The sequence below is a fragment of the Rhinichthys klamathensis genome, unplaced genomic scaffold, assembly GCF_029890125.1.
Source record: "Rhinichthys klamathensis goyatoka isolate OS25496 unplaced genomic scaffold, OSU_Roscu_1.1 h1tg000059l_1, whole genome shotgun sequence".
Lineage (NCBI taxonomy): Eukaryota > Metazoa > Chordata > Actinopteri > Cypriniformes > Leuciscidae > Rhinichthys > Rhinichthys klamathensis.
This window is the reverse complement of record NW_026606604.1, coordinates 4,936,093-4,956,387: the sequence shown is the minus strand read 5'-3', so window position 1 is coordinate 4,956,387 and position 20,295 is coordinate 4,936,093. Positions and strand designations below refer to the sequence as shown.

Here is a 20,295-nt window from a genome sequence, read left to right as displayed (position 1 = left end):
TCTTCCAAGCGGGCCAGGGCCGGCTAATCGAGCCGCGCCCGGGCACAGTTCGGAGCACTCACACTAGTCAAACGAACCGCGCTTTGGTGGTCAAACGCACTCGGGCACGGTTCAAACTGGCTAGTGTGAGTACACCCTAAGCCAAACATGATTAACTTGTATTTCTGCTCAGCTAGCAACACTGGACATCAACCACACGGCATATGCTAATAACTTTTCATTACTGTCTACTTTCGATATACAAGTATAACAGTTCTAACTAATAACGTATTAGACAGGACTGTTAGACACATTGTAAACTAATGAGCATGGAGAATACGAGCACTGTGTGCTCTTTCGCTGACTGGTGTTCTCAGCGCAGAGCGCCGTCAAAATAAAGCGCGACTTACGTCATTTTAGAGTTGCTACTGGCGTTGCGAATGATTGCAACCAGGAAAACGATCCTAGGGGAACCACCCGGGCAGCTAGTTCCTAGAACTACCCGGTGCGAAAGCCCCTTCTTTATCAGAAGACAAAGATAAAAATCACACATCATTTGTTCGATGTACAGCTATGTGCTGTGCGATTATGGAACACTGAAAACCTCTTGGTGACACATTGCAACAAAAACAAGAGCAACAACATATCTTCTGAGAGATAAATAGGATTTCATAAATTGTGTATCATGTCTGGGAAGGACACTGAGATTGTATACTGCAGCAGCATTAGAAAAAGATACCGTACTATCTATACTGCAATCCACTCACAGAATCCTGGAAACCAAACAGAACAAGCTGGATCTGGTTGATTGACGTGCTGTCGAAGTCCAGGTCCAATTTGAGTTTTGATATAGTGGTCGCCATGACGCGTCGCTCGGGGCAACGTATAAAGTCCCGTAAAATGCAGATGATCTGTTTGATGTGGTCCACCGACAACTTCAGCTCCTCCTGACCCTAAAAGACAAGGACACAATAATCAGTGCATGATTCAGAAAATTCACACACTAACACACACACAGACAAATACGCAGGGATACACACCTGAATGTGGTTCTCCATGAGGTTGGAGGTCACTTTATCTTGGTCCTCATTGAGGACCTTGTAGAGTATGGCGCGTCTCTCACTGTCTTTCTTCAGCAGGAAGAGGCCGGAGTCGCTGTTCTCAGAGGAAGCTGGAGAGCTGCGGTCTTCTGCTGTAGGACTCTCATCTGGAACACTGAATCACACACATTTAACACTGATTCAGTGAGAACATATTAATCCAAATAGTCTTCTACTTCAAAATGTAATTTTTTCCCATGATAGTACAGCTGAATTTTCAGCATCATTACTCCAGTCTTCAGTGTCACAAGATCCTTTGGCTCATTCTAATATGCTGATTTGCTGCTCAAGAAACACTTCTTATTATTATCAATGTTGAAAACAGTTGTGCTGCTTAATATTTTTGAGGAAACTGTGATTGAATAAATAAATGTTCAAAAGAACAGCAAAAAACAAAACAAAAAACTTCTGAATGGTTGTGTATACACTTACAAATGCCATGGTTCTTGACCATTGATTCTACTATGGTAATACAGTGTTTTTGGACATATAAATGGTCCTTTCAGAAGTACTTTCTAGTACCATATACAGAAACGGCCTTTTCAATTCGAAGGCCCATTTCAAAGAGAATGAGAAAAAAAGACAGACAAAAAACAACGTATGCAACTGTAATTACTTTATCTCCTCTTATTTTATACTTGATAGTCTAATTATAAACACATTTTATGTCCCACTATCTCTTTAACCAGAATCGCGGCCAATCACTGCAGAAATCACAACCATGACCAAAAACAGCATTCAATCTTCATATCTCTCTTAGCCCCTCAGCGAGTTTATTGGAGAGCGAAATGACTAGGCATTTAGAGCAAAGAAATAAAAATGAGAGAACAGGGATTAGATAAGGGTTTAATTGGAATTAGTAATACAATATGAATACGGACAGAAGTTGGCTTTCCAATGATTGAGTGTTGCAAAAGCCATGACAAGTTTGTCCTTATCCAGCAATCTCATAACATTGTGCTCGATTGACAGCAAGTGCAGACAGTCTTTTAATGCAGCATGGTGGATTTTATTGCAGGTATGATTTTATCAGCCACAGGCACGAGATATAAATATAGAAAAATAAAAAGATGGGGGGAAAAAATGAAATGATACTTGTAAATACGAAGCTAAAACTGTCATTAGGTGGCAGAAAATCATTGTTTTAACAGCCGAGTCATTGACTGCATCCCAAATCGCATACTTCCCTACTATATAGTAGGCGAAAAACAGTATGTGACAAAAGAAGTAGGCCTATGTCCAAAAATTTTAAGTTCTCATAAAATAAGTAAGTACACGGATGACCTACTAGCTACTTCCGGTGAGATTCTGCAGTGTGCATACGATGGACACTTTACTATCACATGAGGCCACGGGAGAGGATTTGTGAATGCCAGTGAAGCGACGCAACTGACGTTGGTATGTCACATGATAAGGGCAACATGGCAGATGTAGTACGTCCAGATTATATTCATACTACACATTACTATATAGAACATACTTTTTTAGCGATTGTTGAGTAATTCATTATTTAAAACAAGTATCTACTCAAGAGAATATGCGATTTCGGACGCAGCCATTGAATCAAACAGTCAAATATTTCGTTCAAAACAGCTGATTCATTCAGAGATAAAGCAAATGACTGTTGCTGAATTCGGAACTACATACTTGCATACTACTCTTACTATTTCTGCCATAGATAGATATGATTAACGTAGTACGGGTAGTATACTAGTATGCAGTTCCGAATTCAGCGTGCCTTGTTGAGTCGTTCATTACGCCGATTAGTTCAATAACGAAACATCAGTGTGTTGCTCTGAGATGCGTAATGGCTCTATTGGGGATTTGTTTGTAACTATTTTCGTTTGCGAAATAGAGCAAAAACAGACAATATTCTGTTTACAAAAATAGTCTAAACTGTAAGTCACCTTATATTAACTTAATGATTTTATACAACATTTCAATAAACAAGATCCATCCATCCATCCATCTTCTTCCGCTTATCCGGGGCCGGGTCGCGGGGGCAGCAGTCTAAGCAGAGATGGCCAGACTTCCCTCTCCCCGGACACTTCCTCCAGCTCTTCCGGGGGGACACCGAGGCGTTCCCAGGCCAGCCGGGAGACATAGTCTCTCCAGCGTGTCCTAGGTCTTCCCCGGGGTCTCCTCCCAGTGGGACGTGCCCGGAACACCTCCCCGGGAAGGCGTCCAGGAGGCATCCGAAACAGATGCCCGAGCCACCTCAGCTGACCCCTCTCGATGTGGAGGAGCAGCGGCTCTACTCTGAGCTCCTCCCGAGTGACCGAGCTTCTCACCCTATCTCTAAGGGATCGCCCAGCCACCCTGCGGAGAAAGCTCATTTCGGCCGCCTGTATCCGGGATCTTGTCCTTTCGGTCATGACCCAAAGCTCATGACCATAGGTGAGAGTAGGAACGTAGATTGACCGGTAAATCGAGAGCTTTGCCTTACGGCTCAGCTCTTTCTTCACCACAACAGACCGGTACATCGACCGCATTACTGCAGAAGCTGCACCGATCCGTCTGTCAATCTCCCGTTCCATCCTTCCCTCACTCGTGAACAAAACCCCAAGATACTTAAACTCCTCCACTTGAGGAAGGATCTCTCCACCAACCTGAAGTGAGCAAGCCGCCCTTTTCCGACTGAGGACCATGGCCTCGGATTTGGAGGCGCTGATTCTCATCCCAGCCGCTTCACACTCGGCTGCAAACCGTCCCAGTGCACGCTGAAGGTCCTGGTGTGAGGGGGCCAACACGACAACATCATCCGCAAAGAGCAGAGACGAAATCGCGTGGTCCCCAAACCTGACACCCTCCGGCCCCTGGCTGCGCCTAGAAATTCTGTCCATAAAAATTATGAACAGAACCGGCGACAAAGGGCAGCCCTGCCGGAGTCCAACATGCACCGGGAAGAAGTCTGACTTACTACCGGCAATGCGAACCAAGCTCCTGCTTCGGTCATACAGGGACCGGACAGCCCTTAGCAAAGGACCCGGGACCCCATACTCCCGGAGCACCCTCCACAGGCCGCCTCGGGGGACACAGTCGAATGCCTTCTCCAAATCCACAAAGCACATGTGGACTGGTTGGGCAAACTCCCATGAACCCTCCAGCACCCTGTAGAGGGTATAGAGCTGGTCCAGTGTTCCACGGCCTGGACGAAAACCGCACTGTTCCTCCTGAATCCGAGGTTCCACTATCGGCCGTATTCTCCTCTCCAGTACCCTGGCATAGACTTTCCCAGGGAGGCTGAGAAGTGTGATCCCCCTGTAGTTGGAACACACCCTCCGGTCCCCCTTCTTAAAAAGAGGGACCACCACCCCGGTCTGCCATCCCAGAGGCACTGTCCCCGACCGCCACGCAATGCTGCAGAGGCGTGTCAGCCAAGACAGCCCCACAACATCCAGAGACTTGAGGTACTCAGGGCGGATCTCATCCACCCCCGGTGCCTTGCCACCGAGGAGTTTCTTGACTACCTCGGTGACCTCAGCTAGGGTGATGGACGAGTCCACCTCTGAGCCCCCAGCCTCTGCTTCCTCAATAGAAGACGTGACGGCGGGATTGAGGAGATCCTCGAAGTATTCCTTCCACCGTCCGACGACATCCCCAGTTGAGGTCAACAGCTGCCCACCTCCACTGTAAACAGCGTTGGTAGGGCACTGTTTCCCTCTCCTGAGGCGCCGGACAGTTTGCCAGAATCTCTTCGAGGCCAGCCGATAGTCCTTCTCCATGGCCTCACCGAACTCCTCCCAGGCCCGAGTTTTTGCCTCCACAACCACCCGGGCTGCAGTCCGCTTGGCCTGCCGGTACCTGTCAGCTGCCTCAGGAGTCACACAAGCCAACCAGGCCCGATAGGACTCCTTCTTCAGCTTGACGGCATCCTTTACTTCCGGTGTCCACCACCGGGTTCGGGGATTGCCGCCTCGACAGGCACCGGAGACCTTACGGCCACAGCTCCGAGCCGCCGCTTCGACAATGGAGGCGGAGAACATGGTCCACTCAGACTCAATATCTCCAGCCTCCCTCGGGATCCGGTCGTGGCTCTGCCGGAGGTGGGAGTTGAAGATCTCTCTGACAGGAGATTCGGCCAAACATTCCCAGCAAACCCTTACAGTACGCTTGGGTCTGCCGTGTCTGTCCAGCTTCCTCCCTTCCTCCTGCCCACGTGAGCGTTGAAGTCCCCCAGTAGAACGACGGAGTCCCCAGTCGGAGCACTTTCCAGCACTCCTCCCAGAGACCCCAAGAAGGCCGGGTACTCTGCACTGCCGTTCGGCCCGTAGGCACACACGACAGTGAGAGACCTATCCCCGACCCGTAGGCGCAGGGAAACGACCCTCTCGTTCACCGGGGTAAACTCCAGCACATGGCGGCTGAGCTGGGGGGCTATAAGCAAACCCACACCAGCCCGTCGCCTCTCACCATGGGCAACTCCAGAGTGGTGAAGAGTCCATCCTCTCTCAAGGAGTGTGGTTCCAGAGCCCAAGCCATGCGTAGAGGTGATCCCGACTATCTCTAGTCGGAACCTCTCAACCTCACGCACGATCTCAGGCTCCTTCCCCGCCAGCGAGGTGATGTTCCACGTCCCTAAGGCTAGTTTCCGTGTCCAGGGATCGGGTCGTCGAGGCCCCCGCCTTCGACTGCCGCCCGATCCTCTCTGCACCGTGAACAAGATCACATTTGCAATTGTGCTGATATTCAGGAAAAAGCAGCTCTTGCTCGTGTGGTATTGCCTAAATATTAAAAACTCATACATGGACATCTTATATATTTTCATCATATCTTAAATTTTGTCAGCATTTAAATATTAATTGTATTAATTTGGCTATCAATAAATTAAAACAATTTAATCTCATGATTTTTACCATTAATGTTTTTTTTTATTATCTCAAATATGGAATTTGAAATGTTTTATTAAAAATGGCATTTTGTAATTAAAAATATATTAGGTAGAATTAAATAAAAAATTAAATAAAAATTAATTAAATTTAGGACAGAAAAAAGCAGAATGTTTATTACATTTACAAACAGTGTTTTGCTCATAGGTGATCTCATACTTTTCAAATATCAATGAATTAACTGTGAATTTAATTTATCTGAAAAGTAAATGTTAACTTTGGCAGCCAAAGTATAAATAAATCTGGAGTGGTGATTAAAAACGTGATTTCGTTAGAGGAAAGAGGAAACGTGGTTAATGTGTGACAGCTCTGTGATTGGGTGTGTGCGTTGAAACCGAGGTGAAGAAGTGGTCAGTAAAGTGTTCATGGGATTATTTTATGAGCAACCAGAGAGCGCCTGTTGTAAAAGGCATTATCTCATTACACACACATACATACACCTGCCCAGAAACCGCGGCCTAGCACACCTGTCTCCTCATTCCTCCGTGTTAATTAAACAGCGTTTCCAAGGAGTCTACTAGCTGTCAGGACAGGCCTCAGCGACCTCATGCCCAGGAAGTTGATTTACTGTCGGGCTGAGAGCCGAAGCAGACGCGGGTACTCAAGCTCCGTAAACACAGTCACGTCATTAACATTCCAGACGCTAATCCAACGCTCACATAATCTCATACATATACACACTTAAGCATCTACAGCTATCGCTGACCAGGGCATGACCTAAACTCGTCTGGACCGGTTTCTGCATTCCCCCTGGTGGGGAATCTTCTGAGCTCACCTGAGGTAGTTTGAGTTGGGCGGTTTGATGAGGTTTTCGGAGCTAGAGCGTTTTTTCTTCTCGAAAAACACGTCTTGCTTGGAGTCGCAGTCTGGAGACACGGAGCCCGGTTCACTGCTGCTGCTCCCCGTGGCCTCCGTCTGTAGCTGTACTGGTAACGAAACGCTGCGGATGTAGTCTAAATGGAGTAAAACACACACACGGTTACACGTATACACAACCACACATGTAGGCCTACTCATTCAGTCAGACCAGAGTTTATCACCATTTTTAGCTTTTTCCTACTCAAGTTCAAATCTTTCAATAAATATTTATAATAGCCTAAATAAAAAAGTCAAGTGTTATATTTTTTCATTAATTTTAAAAACGAAACATTTTATTGGGGGTGTCAATTCAACATGTCTTTTACATTGTTATTAATTTTAAAATTAACAATTAATCATGCCTCCTAAAGGCCATTAATAGACTATAGACATATACATATACAATATAAATTCCTACTGTATTTACAAATACTAGCCTACATAATAAACAAAAAAAATATTTAAGTCTAAAGACACGTTTTATAATGCCTGTTCAATGATTAACTATATTTACATTAGGGTTTTTAAATCAGCAAATATGTGAGATTGACTGCAATTAATTAGATTTAGTAAGACATAATAATAAAAATTGACTGACAGTCCCCAATTTAATTTAATTTAATTTTCCATTTGGGTTTCTATTACACTATAAAAGCACAACATTGTAACACTTTACAATAAGGTTTGATTTGTTAATATTAGTTTACTACTACATTATCTAACATAAACAATGAAAAAAATACTTACAAAGCATTTATTAATCTTAGTTAATGTTAATTTCAACATTTAGTAATAGGCTACATTATTAAAATCAAAAGTTGTATCTGTTCATATTTTTAAATGGACCTGAGCTAAAATGAACTGTTGTATTTTTATTAACTAACATTATAAAAAACGAATAAATACTTTTGTATTGCCCATTGTTAGTTAATGCATATTTACTAACATTAACTAATGGAACCTTATTGTAAAGTGTTACCCACAATAATACAATAATTAGGCCTACAAACATTTCTAAAAGGCTTCAATGGTAAGATAAACCCCTACCAAATCAACATTAAATCACTGAGAACAGAAAGGAAAAGAAAAATTAGGAAAAATATGTCACAAAGAACCAGAGCACACAAAGAACATGCACTCAATACAATCACCAGAAACCAGCAAAAGATAAATAATTATGATTTCATGGTCCTCAGGAACACATAAGGACACATAGATTGAAGACACAAACCTTGCCACACTGTTACACAGAGAATCCAAGCAGCCGATTGGATGGCGTGAAGGGAGAAGGAAATATTGAGTTGTTATCATCTGCATGCTCCAGATGCAAAGCCTGTTCAAAATATACCTCATCCTAAGTGGAAACTTTTTTTGACCAAATTTTAAAGGTAACACGTAGCATTTTAAGGTAACACATAGCATGTATCCTTCACAGAAATAAAATTTTCCAGAAACCATTTCAATAACCTTACTTGCAATAACAACTTTCAAATACATTTTTCCAGACCCAAAACTTTTGAACGGTAATGTATACAAAATTATGTTTAATTTAATACCTATAAGGATTAACAAAAATAGTGTTAAAAAAAAGGTTTAACCAAAAACAATAAAAAATGTCACCAAATATTTATAGCCTGTATATTTTTATGCTTACCGGTATTAGAGTATCGAGCCATTAGCTTAGCAACATGCTAACACCAAACTATTAAAATCAACCAAGGCTTCTATGCAAAAAGGTAATTTAAGTTGTTCACTACATGGAGAGTTTTTCAAATAAGTCACTCATGAGCTTAAACGACAGACAGCACTAGGCAGCTCACTAGTATTTGGAACAGAGCTTGTCTCTCACTAACATTGTTGTCTTCTGTCAATGTCAAAGAGAAATCAGAGTGGTTTGTAAGAAAGCAGTGTGCATGTTTGTGTGAAACACCACACCCTGAGAATGCTTTTCACGGACAGCGGGGTAGCTGACATGTGCGGCAGGATGGAAATAATTTGTGATGGTAGCGTGAGGCCGTACTGTGGGCTTTCCTCTGACCCCTCCCCTTTTCCAGGTCCTGTTGTTCCAACCCATCTCTTGTGCAAGTTCAATCTGGACCGCAATCGGCCGGCTGAGAGCAGTTCGGACCTGTTGCGAGGATCCCAGACAGCGCAGAGAAGCAGGAATGCCGGGCTATGGGGGGGGTTTGGCAGCTCTGTGTGTTTGCCTGCGAGAAATGAGGCTCTCTCACAGACCCAAAATGCCTTACACACCATGGATATGACCAGAAGGGTCAACCCAGGTCACATTATTATCACAGCTGTGGAAAGCATGTTAGACTTGGTAAGAGACGTTACCTGAGGGTTTGAAAGCGATCTTGCTCTTTTTGCCTTTGATGTTTTGACGCAGGAACAGATCCTTGAGCAGGTCCCCGGCCGTCGCTCGTTTATTTGGGTCCGGCTCAAAGCAGGAAAGGATGAAGGATTTGGCCTCTGACGAAAGAGACTCTGGGATCTCAGGATGGATCTTAAACATGCCCACCTGGTAGAAAAGAAAACAGAGATGAATGGAGGAGATGCTCTCTGATTAATAGCCTATTGAAAAGCATGAACAATACACAACATTTTACAAAACAACAATGCATCTCTACAATCAGAAAAACATACTGCGATGATCCATATTTTTTATTCAGAGGATAGGATTATTGAAATTTTTATTCATCATTTTAAAAATAAATAAATAATTTAATATTATTATTATAATTATACATACATACAAATAAATGGTCCGTGTAACGCTTCACAATTCAATTTTCAGACCATACAATGCAAATGCAAAAATGAAAAATTGAAACCAGATGTTCATTTTTCTTGTTTTTCCAGTTACATTATCAATGGATAGTTGCCGTTTTCTCCCTTTTTTTTAATTTTCCGTGTGCTAAATTGTGACTTCAGAAACAAAAATGAAATCGAACTGATTTTCTGTTTTTCCATTTTTCGTCTTGTAATTTGCGCCGTGGGCGGTACCATTAGCACGGGGGTGTGGCCGTGGACTAACTTTAGCTACTATCATTTCATTGATGCAACTGCTTTATTTACACTGCACTGCATGCACATTGAGGAGAAGTTTAAAAGACGGAACACAGGACGACATTTTTCACCCGAGGTGACAGTTTTTATTGATAATAACCGCACTGTTAACCCTTGCTGTAAAAAAGGGCCAAATTCTGACAATATCAAACCATTTTCCATTAAAAAGTGTTGCCATTATTTTACTGTAAAAAAAAATCTGGTAAGGTCTAACAGTGTGTGCTAAATGTAGAATTCAGGTCTGGCCATTGGGAGTAGCGGCAGAAACGGTGGCCTGGCTCCTTATTTCGCCCGCTGCCCCGCTGGGTTGTATCTAGGCTAGCTTACATGTGATCATCACAAAGAGTTTGTTTATTACACTATTTTACTTTAAAATAATGCTTTTACTTTCAACCTTTTTTGGGCATAGTTTACTGTAGGAAGTATTATTTCACATGACTTTAATTTTACTTTATTGACATTGTCATTTCCGGATAGGCTACTTGATTATGGTTTTCAGTATTTCTATTCATTAAAAATAAACAAGTTCTGATTTGCAAATGGGCTTACTGCACTAATAATAATAATAATTATTATTTTTTGTTAACTTTGAGTGGCTAATTTTTTTTTTCTTGTATAGACTGTCTTAGTATTTTTGTATGATTTAATAGCTTTGCTACCATATGTGGTGTTGCTTTCGCTGTTTAATATATAGGTGGGGGATTTATTATTTAAAAAATAATGACAATCGAGTTACATTTTTAAAATGGATTTAAAGGAATAAGAATGGTAAAAGGTAGGTCTAATTGTAGTTAAGTAATCTATTTAAACTATTTGCAAATAATTTAAGCAACACTGTTTTAATGGAAAATGGTTTGATATTGTCAGAATTTGGCCCTTTTTTACAGCAAGGATTAACAGTGCGGTTATTATCAATAAAAACTGTCACCTCGGGTGAAAAATGTCGTCCTGTGTTCCGTCTTTTAAACTTCTCCTCAATGTGCATGCAGTGCAGTGTAAATAAAGCAGTTGCATCAATGAAATGATAGTAAAGTTAGTCCACGGCCACACCCCCGTGCTAATGGTACCGCCCACGGCACAAATTACAAGACGAAAATTAGAAAAACAGAAAATCAGTTCGATTTCATTTATTCAAATGTTTGTTTCTGAAGTCACAATTTAGCACAAGTAAAATTGAAAAAAGGGAGAAAAAGGCAACTATCCATTTATAACGTAACTGGAAAAACAAGAAAAATGAACATCTGGTTTCAATGTTTTATTTTTGCATTTGCATTGTATGGTCTGAAAATTGAATTGTGAAGCGTTACACGGACCAATAAATCCTTTCTTGGTCAGTTACCTTCTGCTTTGAAAACAAATCCAAATTTTATGTAAAGAACTAGATTATTAAACAAAACGATTTCTAAAAAAAAAAAGATCTCCAAAAATACTGTTAAAGTAATATATAATTACTAAAGATCCAATAAATTAATACATTAAAAAATTATATTACACACATATGCACACACACATTATTGCCTTATATAGTGCCTTCAAGACCCATATACATAAATAAATTATTATGAATTATATATATATATATAATATATATATAATTTCAATGTTATATATGGTAAAGCTGAATTTTCAGCATCATTACTCCAGTCTTAAGTGTCACATGATCTTTCAGAAATTATTCTAATCTGATGATTTATTTTCAGGGATTTTTTTCCAAATAAAAGTATTAAATTCTTTCATTTCTATCAAAAAACAAACAAAACATTCTTACATACCCCAAACTTTTGAACAGTAGTGTATAATAAGTGTTTAATTTACACTATTGATTGATTAAAAAACTTTAAAATATAAGTTGGCATTAACATGCTATAATTTCTATCTAATGATAGCAAAATTAGTAAAGATATATTTATTGGGAATACACATACACAACTGTGAAGTATGCAAATGCACTAGAAGTATCAGCACATTTCCTTTTTTCATTTCTATTTTTTTTAAGGAAATATATTTATACCTTGAACATGGCAGCCTGTGGCTCTCCCAGCTCATGGAAAGGTGGTTTGCCTGTCGCCATCTCTATGATGGTGCAGCCCAGGGACCAGATATCAGCAGGTGCCCCGTAACCTCTAGGGCCTTTATCGATGATCTCGGGGGCCATGTACTGCAACGTGCCTGGACAGAGGTTTACCAGGGAAGAGCAGAACTTCAGTAGATATGAATGTGCTGCGACAGGATGTTACACAAAATACAATAAATCAAGGAGAGAAGTTCAGAAGTGATGATGATGACACTGGAAGGCGAGAGGGAGGACGGATGAGTGCACCTGCTCTGATGCTTCAGCAGTCACTAATGAAACACAAACACACTCCTGTCTCAGACGCTATGCTAATCTAATTACTCTCCCACAGGAGACATTCTCATGTTACCAGTGACCAGGACTCAGAATCGCTCACCACACCTAGAAGAAACGCTGTCTATTTTGAGTCAGGAAATAAGGGTTATCTAAGTCCTGGAAAGGTGACCAAGTCCACACCAGTGGTTTGGATAGCAAAACGACCAACAGTCAAGTTTTCTTTTTAAATATGGAGGAGACCCTTTCTAAAATATAAAGGGAGCTATATAGACTATTGTTCAAAAATTTGTGGTCACTAAGATTTTTTAAAAGAAATTTATTATTTTATTCAGCAAGGATGCATTACATTGATCAAACGTGACAGTGAGAACTTTATAATGCTACAAAAGTATTGAAGTTTTTTTTTAACAAAAATATTAAGCAGCACAACTGTTTCCAATACTGATAATAACAACAATGTTTCTTGAAAATTAAGCTTTTCCATCACAGGAATGAATTATATTTTAAAATAAATTCAAATAGAAAACAGTTATTTTAAATTGTAATAATATTTCACAGTTTTTATTCTATTTTTGATCAAATAAATGCAACCCGGGTGAGCATAAGAGACTTCTTTGTCAAATAATTTTTATGTCAAATAATTTTTGTGTCAAATTATTATAGTTAAATAAATAATTATTAAATAAATATTTGTCATGTCTTGTTTTGGTCCATGTTTCATGTCAGTCATGTCTCATGTCTTGTCATGTGATTCCCTTGCCCTCATGTGATCCTGCCAGGGGAATGGTCTCCTGGAAACATATGTGGAGAAATTTAGTGGACTCTGATGACAGAGGATCACAAGACTAGAAAAGGGAATCACATGACAAGACATGAAACATGACTGACATGAAACATGGGCCAAAACAAGACGTGCCACTATTATTGTTTTACATTTTTACTCTATTTTTCCCTCAACCTTTTTTCCATCGACCCCAGTTTGAAAACCCCTAATGTAGAGCATTAATACTGATATTGGAAATCACATTCTAAAATGTATTAATGCATGCTGACAGTGTTGGGATGGAGGAGGTGCCCTGACACTGAAAGGGGAGGAATGAAACTCCCTCGGATCCTGTTTGGTGGGCTAATGATGGACTGAACTTTAGGCCCAAAACCCTGACCTGGCAAGACCACCAGGATGTATGATGCGTGACATGCAGCACGGGTCAAATGGAACAGGCGAGAGGGTCACATGGAGAGCACATTCTGTAACCAACAAAAGGCGATGAAAGTGAAACAAATACCAGTAAACGTTTCTGTGCAGGGATTGACTCCAGCCAGCCTCTTGGACGTGCCGAAGTCTGAGATTTTCAACACGCCACTGTAGGTGTTGACTAAGACATTGTCTCCCTGTGGACAGATGAATGGACATTTAACTTCTGCTTTTAATTGCCCACAAATAAAGACCCAAAAGGTTTGTCACAGTTGTTACCTTGATGTCCCGATGAACGATTTGGTTCTCATGCAAATAACGAAGTCCTTCCAAGATCTGCCGAGTGTAGAAGATTATGGTGGCTTCTTTAAGAGGACCCCACTTTGAACGTAACAACGCTGACAGACTTCCTGTGGAGGAGAGATGATGCATAATTTTTAAAGTAGAAAAGATATACTTAATATTCTTCTTTCAGAAACCACACATGTACCTCCAGGGACCTGTTCCATGAAGATCTTGATATAGCCATCCTCTGACACAGAGCCCAGGTACTGAACAATGTTCCTGTGTTTCAGGTACTTGTGGAGGGCTATTTCCTCATGCAGTGGTTGGGAATACCTGTATGTATCAGTGTTATTTTAGTATTATTTTTTATTATTTATTATTATTATTAATATTTCAAACTAGATTTTATTTTTTTATTTTCAGTTTTCTTTTTAGTTTAAGTTTTAGTCATTTCTTTTGTCATTTTTACTAAATTTTTAAAGCTTTAATTTCAGACTTTTTTTCTTTCGGTTATAGTAAGTTTAATGCTTTAATTTAAACTCATTCAATTTCAGTTAGTTGCTATGGCAACATTTCTAATTTTTCTAATTCATCTTTTATTTTATTTCATCTTTATTTCAATTGACAAAAAATATTACTAATAGTTTTAGTTAACAATAACAACACTGTAGAGGTGATGTATGTATCACTTGTATGTATCTTATGGTTTAGTATTGTAGAACTACAATCGAAAAAAACAAAATTCTCTATTCATCTTCCCTCCTGAAAAGACCATCTAAGACCTTTCTCTGTCTGTCATACAGGGACCACTTTTCACAATCAAATCAATTCCAGATTGATAAAATTAAGTCCTAGCCAACATGTTGTCTGATTAAATATAATTTCAGTTGGAAATGCATCATATTGCTCCAAAAAAAATCCAAAATACTGTAAAAAAAGTGTTTTAAATAATTTTAAAAAAGATGAATTAATTGTACATTTTAAATTCATTAAATATAATTATTCGTTAATTAAAGTTATTGTTAATCATTACATTATCATTTTTCTAATCACTCACTCACTCACTCACTCACTCACTCACTCACTCACTCACTCACTCACTCACTCTTATGTCATTAAAAACCTGTATGGCTTTCTTCTTAAGGTTGGGAACAAACAACATTGTAGCCCATTGACTCTCATTGTATGGAGAAAAAAAAAACTGAGACATTTTCCAAAATATCTTGTTTAATGTTCCACAGAAGAAAGTCAAACAGGTTTGGAACAACATGAGGGTAAATGATGACAGAATTACTATTTTTGTGCCTTTAAGACACCTGATGGAAACACCAGCATCCATAACACAACATATGCTGGTGAACATCCATGCTGGCCTTTTCAAAAGGGTTGTCATAAAAATATCTCACCTGCTGTCTCTCTCTGGGATCTCTTTGATGGCAATGCGCACCTGGTTACTGAGGTCTCTCCCTGCGTAGACCACTCCATACGTTCCCCTACCTAGAACCACCCTGTCGCCATTTTCATTGTAGTCGTACTCGTACTACAGAACAATTCAGGAGTTAAGTACACCAATCCACACAAATCCAACAAGAATCGACTAGTTTTTAGTCTAGTTAGTCTAGTTAAACAAAACTAGTTAATCTTTGAAGCGTTCACCTCCAGGGTGTCCCCGTCTCCCTCCCCCTCTAGCTCGACAGCATTTCCTGATCCGTCTGTGATCAACTCCTTCACCATGGAGCAGAACCTTCAAACAGGAGACAACCATTCCCACATCAGTAAGCAGATTACTTTTTATTCAAATAACCAGTAAAGTAACTAATTTCTTTTAAATATTGTTTGTTACTTTTTCAAATAACACGTTATTTTGTTTTCTCATTTATTGACTGACACCTCTCCAATCTAACCTGGCCCTAGCCAGATGAATTTCGCTCCGCCTAGCTTCACTCATCCATTTGGAACCGATCCATTGAAATGGCGTTTCAGAAGGCTGGGCCTTATCAAAAATCCTTGCATATGATTGGATAAGCCACTTGTCTGTCATCTTTATCGACGTGCTATTTCAACCACTCACACCGAAGCCAACCCGTGACGCTGAAGAATCCGGTCGGGAGAAGGCACTGATCTATATAACATCGTTTCCACCAACAAAAGCCTTAAGAGCCGTTCTCTGATGTTCTTTTAATGAAACAATATTAGGTAGATTGGACAACACGGATGAAATAGCAGCATCAATGTTAACGCTTGTTTCCTCGATGCGAGCCGCCATTGTTGTCTGAATCAAAACAGTCTCACGGTCGCTTCTCCACTACGTCACATCTATGAAACTCCCACCCTGCGTCCTGATTGGCTAAACCATAAAGTTGGTTGGAGAAATCACTCTCAATGGAAGAGGTTCCAGATGGATGTGAGTGAAGTTAGGCGGAGCGAAATTCATCTGGCTAGGGCCAGGTTATCTCCAATCCCCATGTTGAGAGAAATCGGGAGTAAGTGCAGAGGCGTTGTGTGTGCTGTGTAAACATGATGGGTATTGTAGCTCTAGACTAAATGTGAGCAGGCATTTACTCATCTCACTTGCACAAAAACACATTCAGTATTCCTCAAAATGGATACAAATAATGAATTGCAAACTCAGAATATTAGGCAAACCTGCAATAATATATACTTTATGTATTTAATCTCAATTTATTAACCAATGTCTTTGCTTCTGACCTTTAATGATCCAATTCAGCCATACTAATAAGCAAACATGACTTTAGATAAACATCACATTTGCGTTTCATTTTTATATATTTTATAGAAACTTGACCTGAACACCAACCTGCCACACTGTTCCTCTGTGGAGAAGTAGATCTGGAAGTCGTCCGAGTTATCGTGGACATACAAAAAGCAGCAGCGCTCATCAAATTTTGAGATGCTAGAGAGTGAAAGAATGCAAGATTTGTTTCACATCTCTGAGATCGTGAATATATCACATTTAAATGGAAGAATTGCAGCTGAAACAACATATTTTCATGTTTTGGACGATATTAAAATTGTATACTAAAACTATAAAAACAAACACTAGAAATAAAATGTATAGTTTTTAAAAATACTATTGTTAATTTAACCTTATAAAAAAGTAGAGACAGATAGACAGAATCTCACCTAATGCCTTTGATGGAGGACGCTGTGAAGTTCCACTCATGTATTCCCTTCTGCAACCAGTTCGGAAAATCAAACAAGGATACACAAAATAAAAATTTTCAGCAAACATGACGTCACATAAACCACTGACCGTCTCAGAAGGGGACACGTGCCATATTGAAACATTCTTCTCATCAGCTTCACTGTTAATGGACACATACGAGGGCTGGTACACTTTAGTCGGCTCCAGAATCAACACCTGCGTAATGGAAAAAGGGACGAGTCTATTAAATGCTGTTCGGCCGATTCAGTTGTGGTCCTGGATAAGACACTAATGTCAGGCGGTTTAGTACCGGAAAACGGAGGCCATTTGTGGTTCCCTGTGTGGCCTCCACGATAATGTCCATCCAGAAGTTGAGTCTCTCTCTTTGAGGAGAATGCTCAGTGTTCTGCTTCTTAAAATGCTGAATCAACTGAAGGTTTTGGACGACTGATCGCAGGTACCTGAAAGATGAAATGAATACGAGTGCATTAAAGCCCAATTTTGCCATTTTAGAAAGTTAAGCTGTGAAAAGAAATTATGAGTAGAAGGAGGATGTGGCCAGATTCAAATTCATATTTCCATTTTTTTGGCGAAATGCATCTGGACACAACTGTTTGGCCACAGCTCCAACTCTATTTCTTAAACTTAACATATAGAATACATTTTCTACAGGTATATTGTATATGTACCATATGGGTGGTTTGAGTTTAAAGAGTTTCTCTGCGGCCTGGACAGCTTTGGGGATGTCATTGGCAAGCATGCCGACAGTAAAGAACTGCCCCACATCCCAGTAGTTATTCATCTTCTCCAGACTGCCTTTACGGCCCAGCAGACTGTTCAATCTCACACCTGAGAGAGAGAGAGAGAGAGAGAGAGAGAGAGAGAGAGAGAGAGAGAGAGAGAGAGAGAGAGAGAGAGAGAGAGAGAGAGAGAGAGAGAGAGAGAAGGTGATAAGGATGGAGGTGTGCTCTTAATGAAGTGAATGGACTGGGAGAAACAGGATACAGGAAGTGTGCTCCTCCTCACCGATCTTCCTGAGCTCTATGGAAGTCTCAAACTGCTGTCCGGACACTATAAGCAGCACTGCCAGATTAATGCCTGAATACAGAGTGGGCTGCAGCTCAAAGCCTTTTCTATACCTACAACACACACACACTACACATTAACATTTTCTAAAAAGTTGTAAAGTTACCACCACAATAATAGTGTCATAAGTGGATGCCAGTGCTTTGCTATGTAATGTAATTGCTAGGGTTTTTTAGTAGATTTAATGTGGATGCTAGGGTGTTCTTGGTGTTTTAACCCAATTAATGCAATTATCAGGGTGTTTTAGCACATTTAAGGCCCCGATATACTTCAAGCGAAATCGAAAAAACTGATGTGACGTCATTTCGAAGTTTGTTTGGAGTCAGATGTCCGTGGGTAAAAACATGAACCCACTGGAGAGTCGCTTTATAGTAGGAAATTAAGTTGACCTTCTGATGAAATGAGACACTGACACTGTTTTTCATGTTTAATACAGCAAAGCTGTTTGTTTTTAAGCAATCTACCGACGTTACTTTACTGGAGTGCCGAATTGCAGAGCTCGTGCAAACATATCCACATGAAATGCTTTTCTTATGATTTCTTTAAAAAATGCTTGCTGTTTTCTCATTTTTGTTTTGTGAAAGCATGCAGCACATATTTACATATTCATCTAAATGCCACTCTCAGCTGTGGTGGAGACGTTGGGATGTTCGCTAACAGTATACAGCTGGTCACGAATTTTGAACTTTTTTACCCCTAAGCGAAGAACGAAAAAGAACTTCACTTTGAGTATATCGAGGTGTTTAATACGGCTGCTAGGGCGATCTATGTATTTTTAGTGCATTTTATGCAGATGCTAGAGTCTTCTGGGTGTTTTTAGCGCATGTAATGTGTCTGCTCTCCTCAGTATTTTTAGCACATTCAGTGTTGTAGCTAAGGTGCTTTTAGCACACTTAATGCGGTTGTTAGAGTGTTCTGTGTGCTTCAGTGCATTTCATGCACCTGCTAGGGTAATCTGGGTGTTATTAGCATATTCAGTACACCAACTTGGGTGTTCTACCACATTTAATGCAGCTGCTAGTGCATTCTGATAGTTTTTAATGCAGTTGCTAGGGTGTTCTAGGCGTTTTAGCACATTTGATGAGGTTGTCAGGGTGTTCTGGGTGTTTTTTTTAGCATACTTAAATTGGGTGCTAGGATGTTCCGGGTGTTTTAGTGTAAAATAATAATGCAGATATTTGTTCCAGAGCCCAACCTAAAGGATTTCCTTCATTAAGAAAAATAAAAAAAATAACATGACCTTTAAAAGGTGAGCTTCGAGCAGCTCATTTCACTCACTCACCACTGGATGGCGTTCTCTCTGTTCTTGGTGTCCTTGCAGTCAGAGTCGAGGAAGATATCCTTATAGATGCGCCCACACAAGCAGAACATATCAGGTGCAGGGTGCTCACATGACTGAAGAACCTGCAACATCACACGCAAAGCCTGCTCTCGATCTCCAGGGCTGTTTCGTCTGCGTTCACACACACACAAATACAAATGCATTTGTTCCTGAGATCAAACGCTGTATAAGTGAAATGTCTGTTTGCCAAGCATATGAATAGGAGAATATACCACACAATGCAGATTTGTGGTCACCTATTGAGCGCAAAAGCATAGTGGAACTGAATCATGGGCTGGATGGCCAAGTCACAGGTGGGCAACATCTCAATGGTCTGTACCAATTTAACCATGGCATCATAGTCCTGAAAACATGAACCAAACACCATTAAAACCAAGCTGTAAAGTTTTTTAATGCTTAGGTGTTTTTGGTTTACAGTATATACCTGTATATCTCTGTAGGAGAAAAGCAGGTTCATTACAATGTCCTGAGTCAAAACCTCAGTGTTGTCGATGCGGAGTTTGATCCGGGTAAGCTCCTTGGCCAGCTCCTCACCCTGGTATTTATCTCGAGCTTTTCGGATGTCGTTCAGTAGCGTGTCTTTGTAAGAAGCACTGTCAGGGAGGAATTTACAAAAGGATTTAGCATACACTGATAAATCTGCAGGTACTATAAGCCTCAGATATACTCTTAAAGGGATAGGTCACCCACATTTTTTTATTCTTTCAGTAATTACTCACCCTTGTGCTGTTCCAAACCTGTAAGACTTTCGTTCATCTTCGGAACACAAATCAAGATATTTCGATGAAATCTGAGCGCAAGAAGTTTGTTCTCGCGCATCAAGCAGGTTCAGTGTTGCTTCTGTTTATGTCCGCTGATCAATGTTTATATGTGAATAAAAAAACAAAATTAAATCTGTTCATCATATAAAGCGATCGAGTCTCTTCAGAAAAATTGGACCAAACCGCTCAATTCTTATGGATTAGTTTTACGATCT

At 40.3% G+C, this 20,295-nt stretch overlaps 1 protein-coding gene across 4 annotated transcripts in view; it reads right to left on the bottom strand.

Moving 5' to 3' along the window:
• The window catches only part of map3k15 (mitogen-activated protein kinase kinase kinase 15), a 37,864-nt gene that overhangs the window by 7,381 nt on the left and 10,188 nt on the right, over nucleotides 1–20,295 (bottom strand). For all 4 annotated transcript variants that reach the window (XM_056249099.1, XM_056249100.1, XM_056249101.1 and 1 more), the window contains 19 exons: nucleotides 19,744–19,912; nucleotides 19,556–19,662; nucleotides 19,260–19,430; nucleotides 17,918–18,030; nucleotides 17,581–17,740; nucleotides 17,202–17,352; nucleotides 17,000–17,107; nucleotides 16,870–16,919; nucleotides 16,544–16,639; nucleotides 15,382–15,469; nucleotides 15,132–15,265; nucleotides 13,931–14,058; nucleotides 13,720–13,850; nucleotides 13,532–13,637; nucleotides 11,907–12,064; nucleotides 9,164–9,347; nucleotides 6,744–6,921; nucleotides 1,020–1,194; nucleotides 747–932 (listed from right to left, as the gene is read on the bottom strand). In XM_056249099.1, coding sequence (XP_056105074.1) covers nucleotides 747–932; nucleotides 1,020–1,194; nucleotides 6,744–6,921; nucleotides 9,164–9,347; nucleotides 11,907–12,064; nucleotides 13,532–13,637; nucleotides 13,720–13,850; nucleotides 13,931–14,058; nucleotides 15,132–15,265; nucleotides 15,382–15,469; nucleotides 16,544–16,639; nucleotides 16,870–16,919; nucleotides 17,000–17,107; nucleotides 17,202–17,352; nucleotides 17,581–17,740; nucleotides 17,918–18,030; nucleotides 19,260–19,430; nucleotides 19,556–19,662; nucleotides 19,744–19,912 — 2,593 coding nt within the window. The remainder of the gene's footprint in view (nucleotides 1–746; nucleotides 933–1,019; nucleotides 1,195–6,743; nucleotides 6,922–9,163; nucleotides 9,348–11,906; nucleotides 12,065–13,531; nucleotides 13,638–13,719; nucleotides 13,851–13,930; nucleotides 14,059–15,131; nucleotides 15,266–15,381; nucleotides 15,470–16,543; nucleotides 16,640–16,869; nucleotides 16,920–16,999; nucleotides 17,108–17,201; nucleotides 17,353–17,580; nucleotides 17,741–17,917; nucleotides 18,031–19,259; nucleotides 19,431–19,555; nucleotides 19,663–19,743; nucleotides 19,913–20,295) is intronic.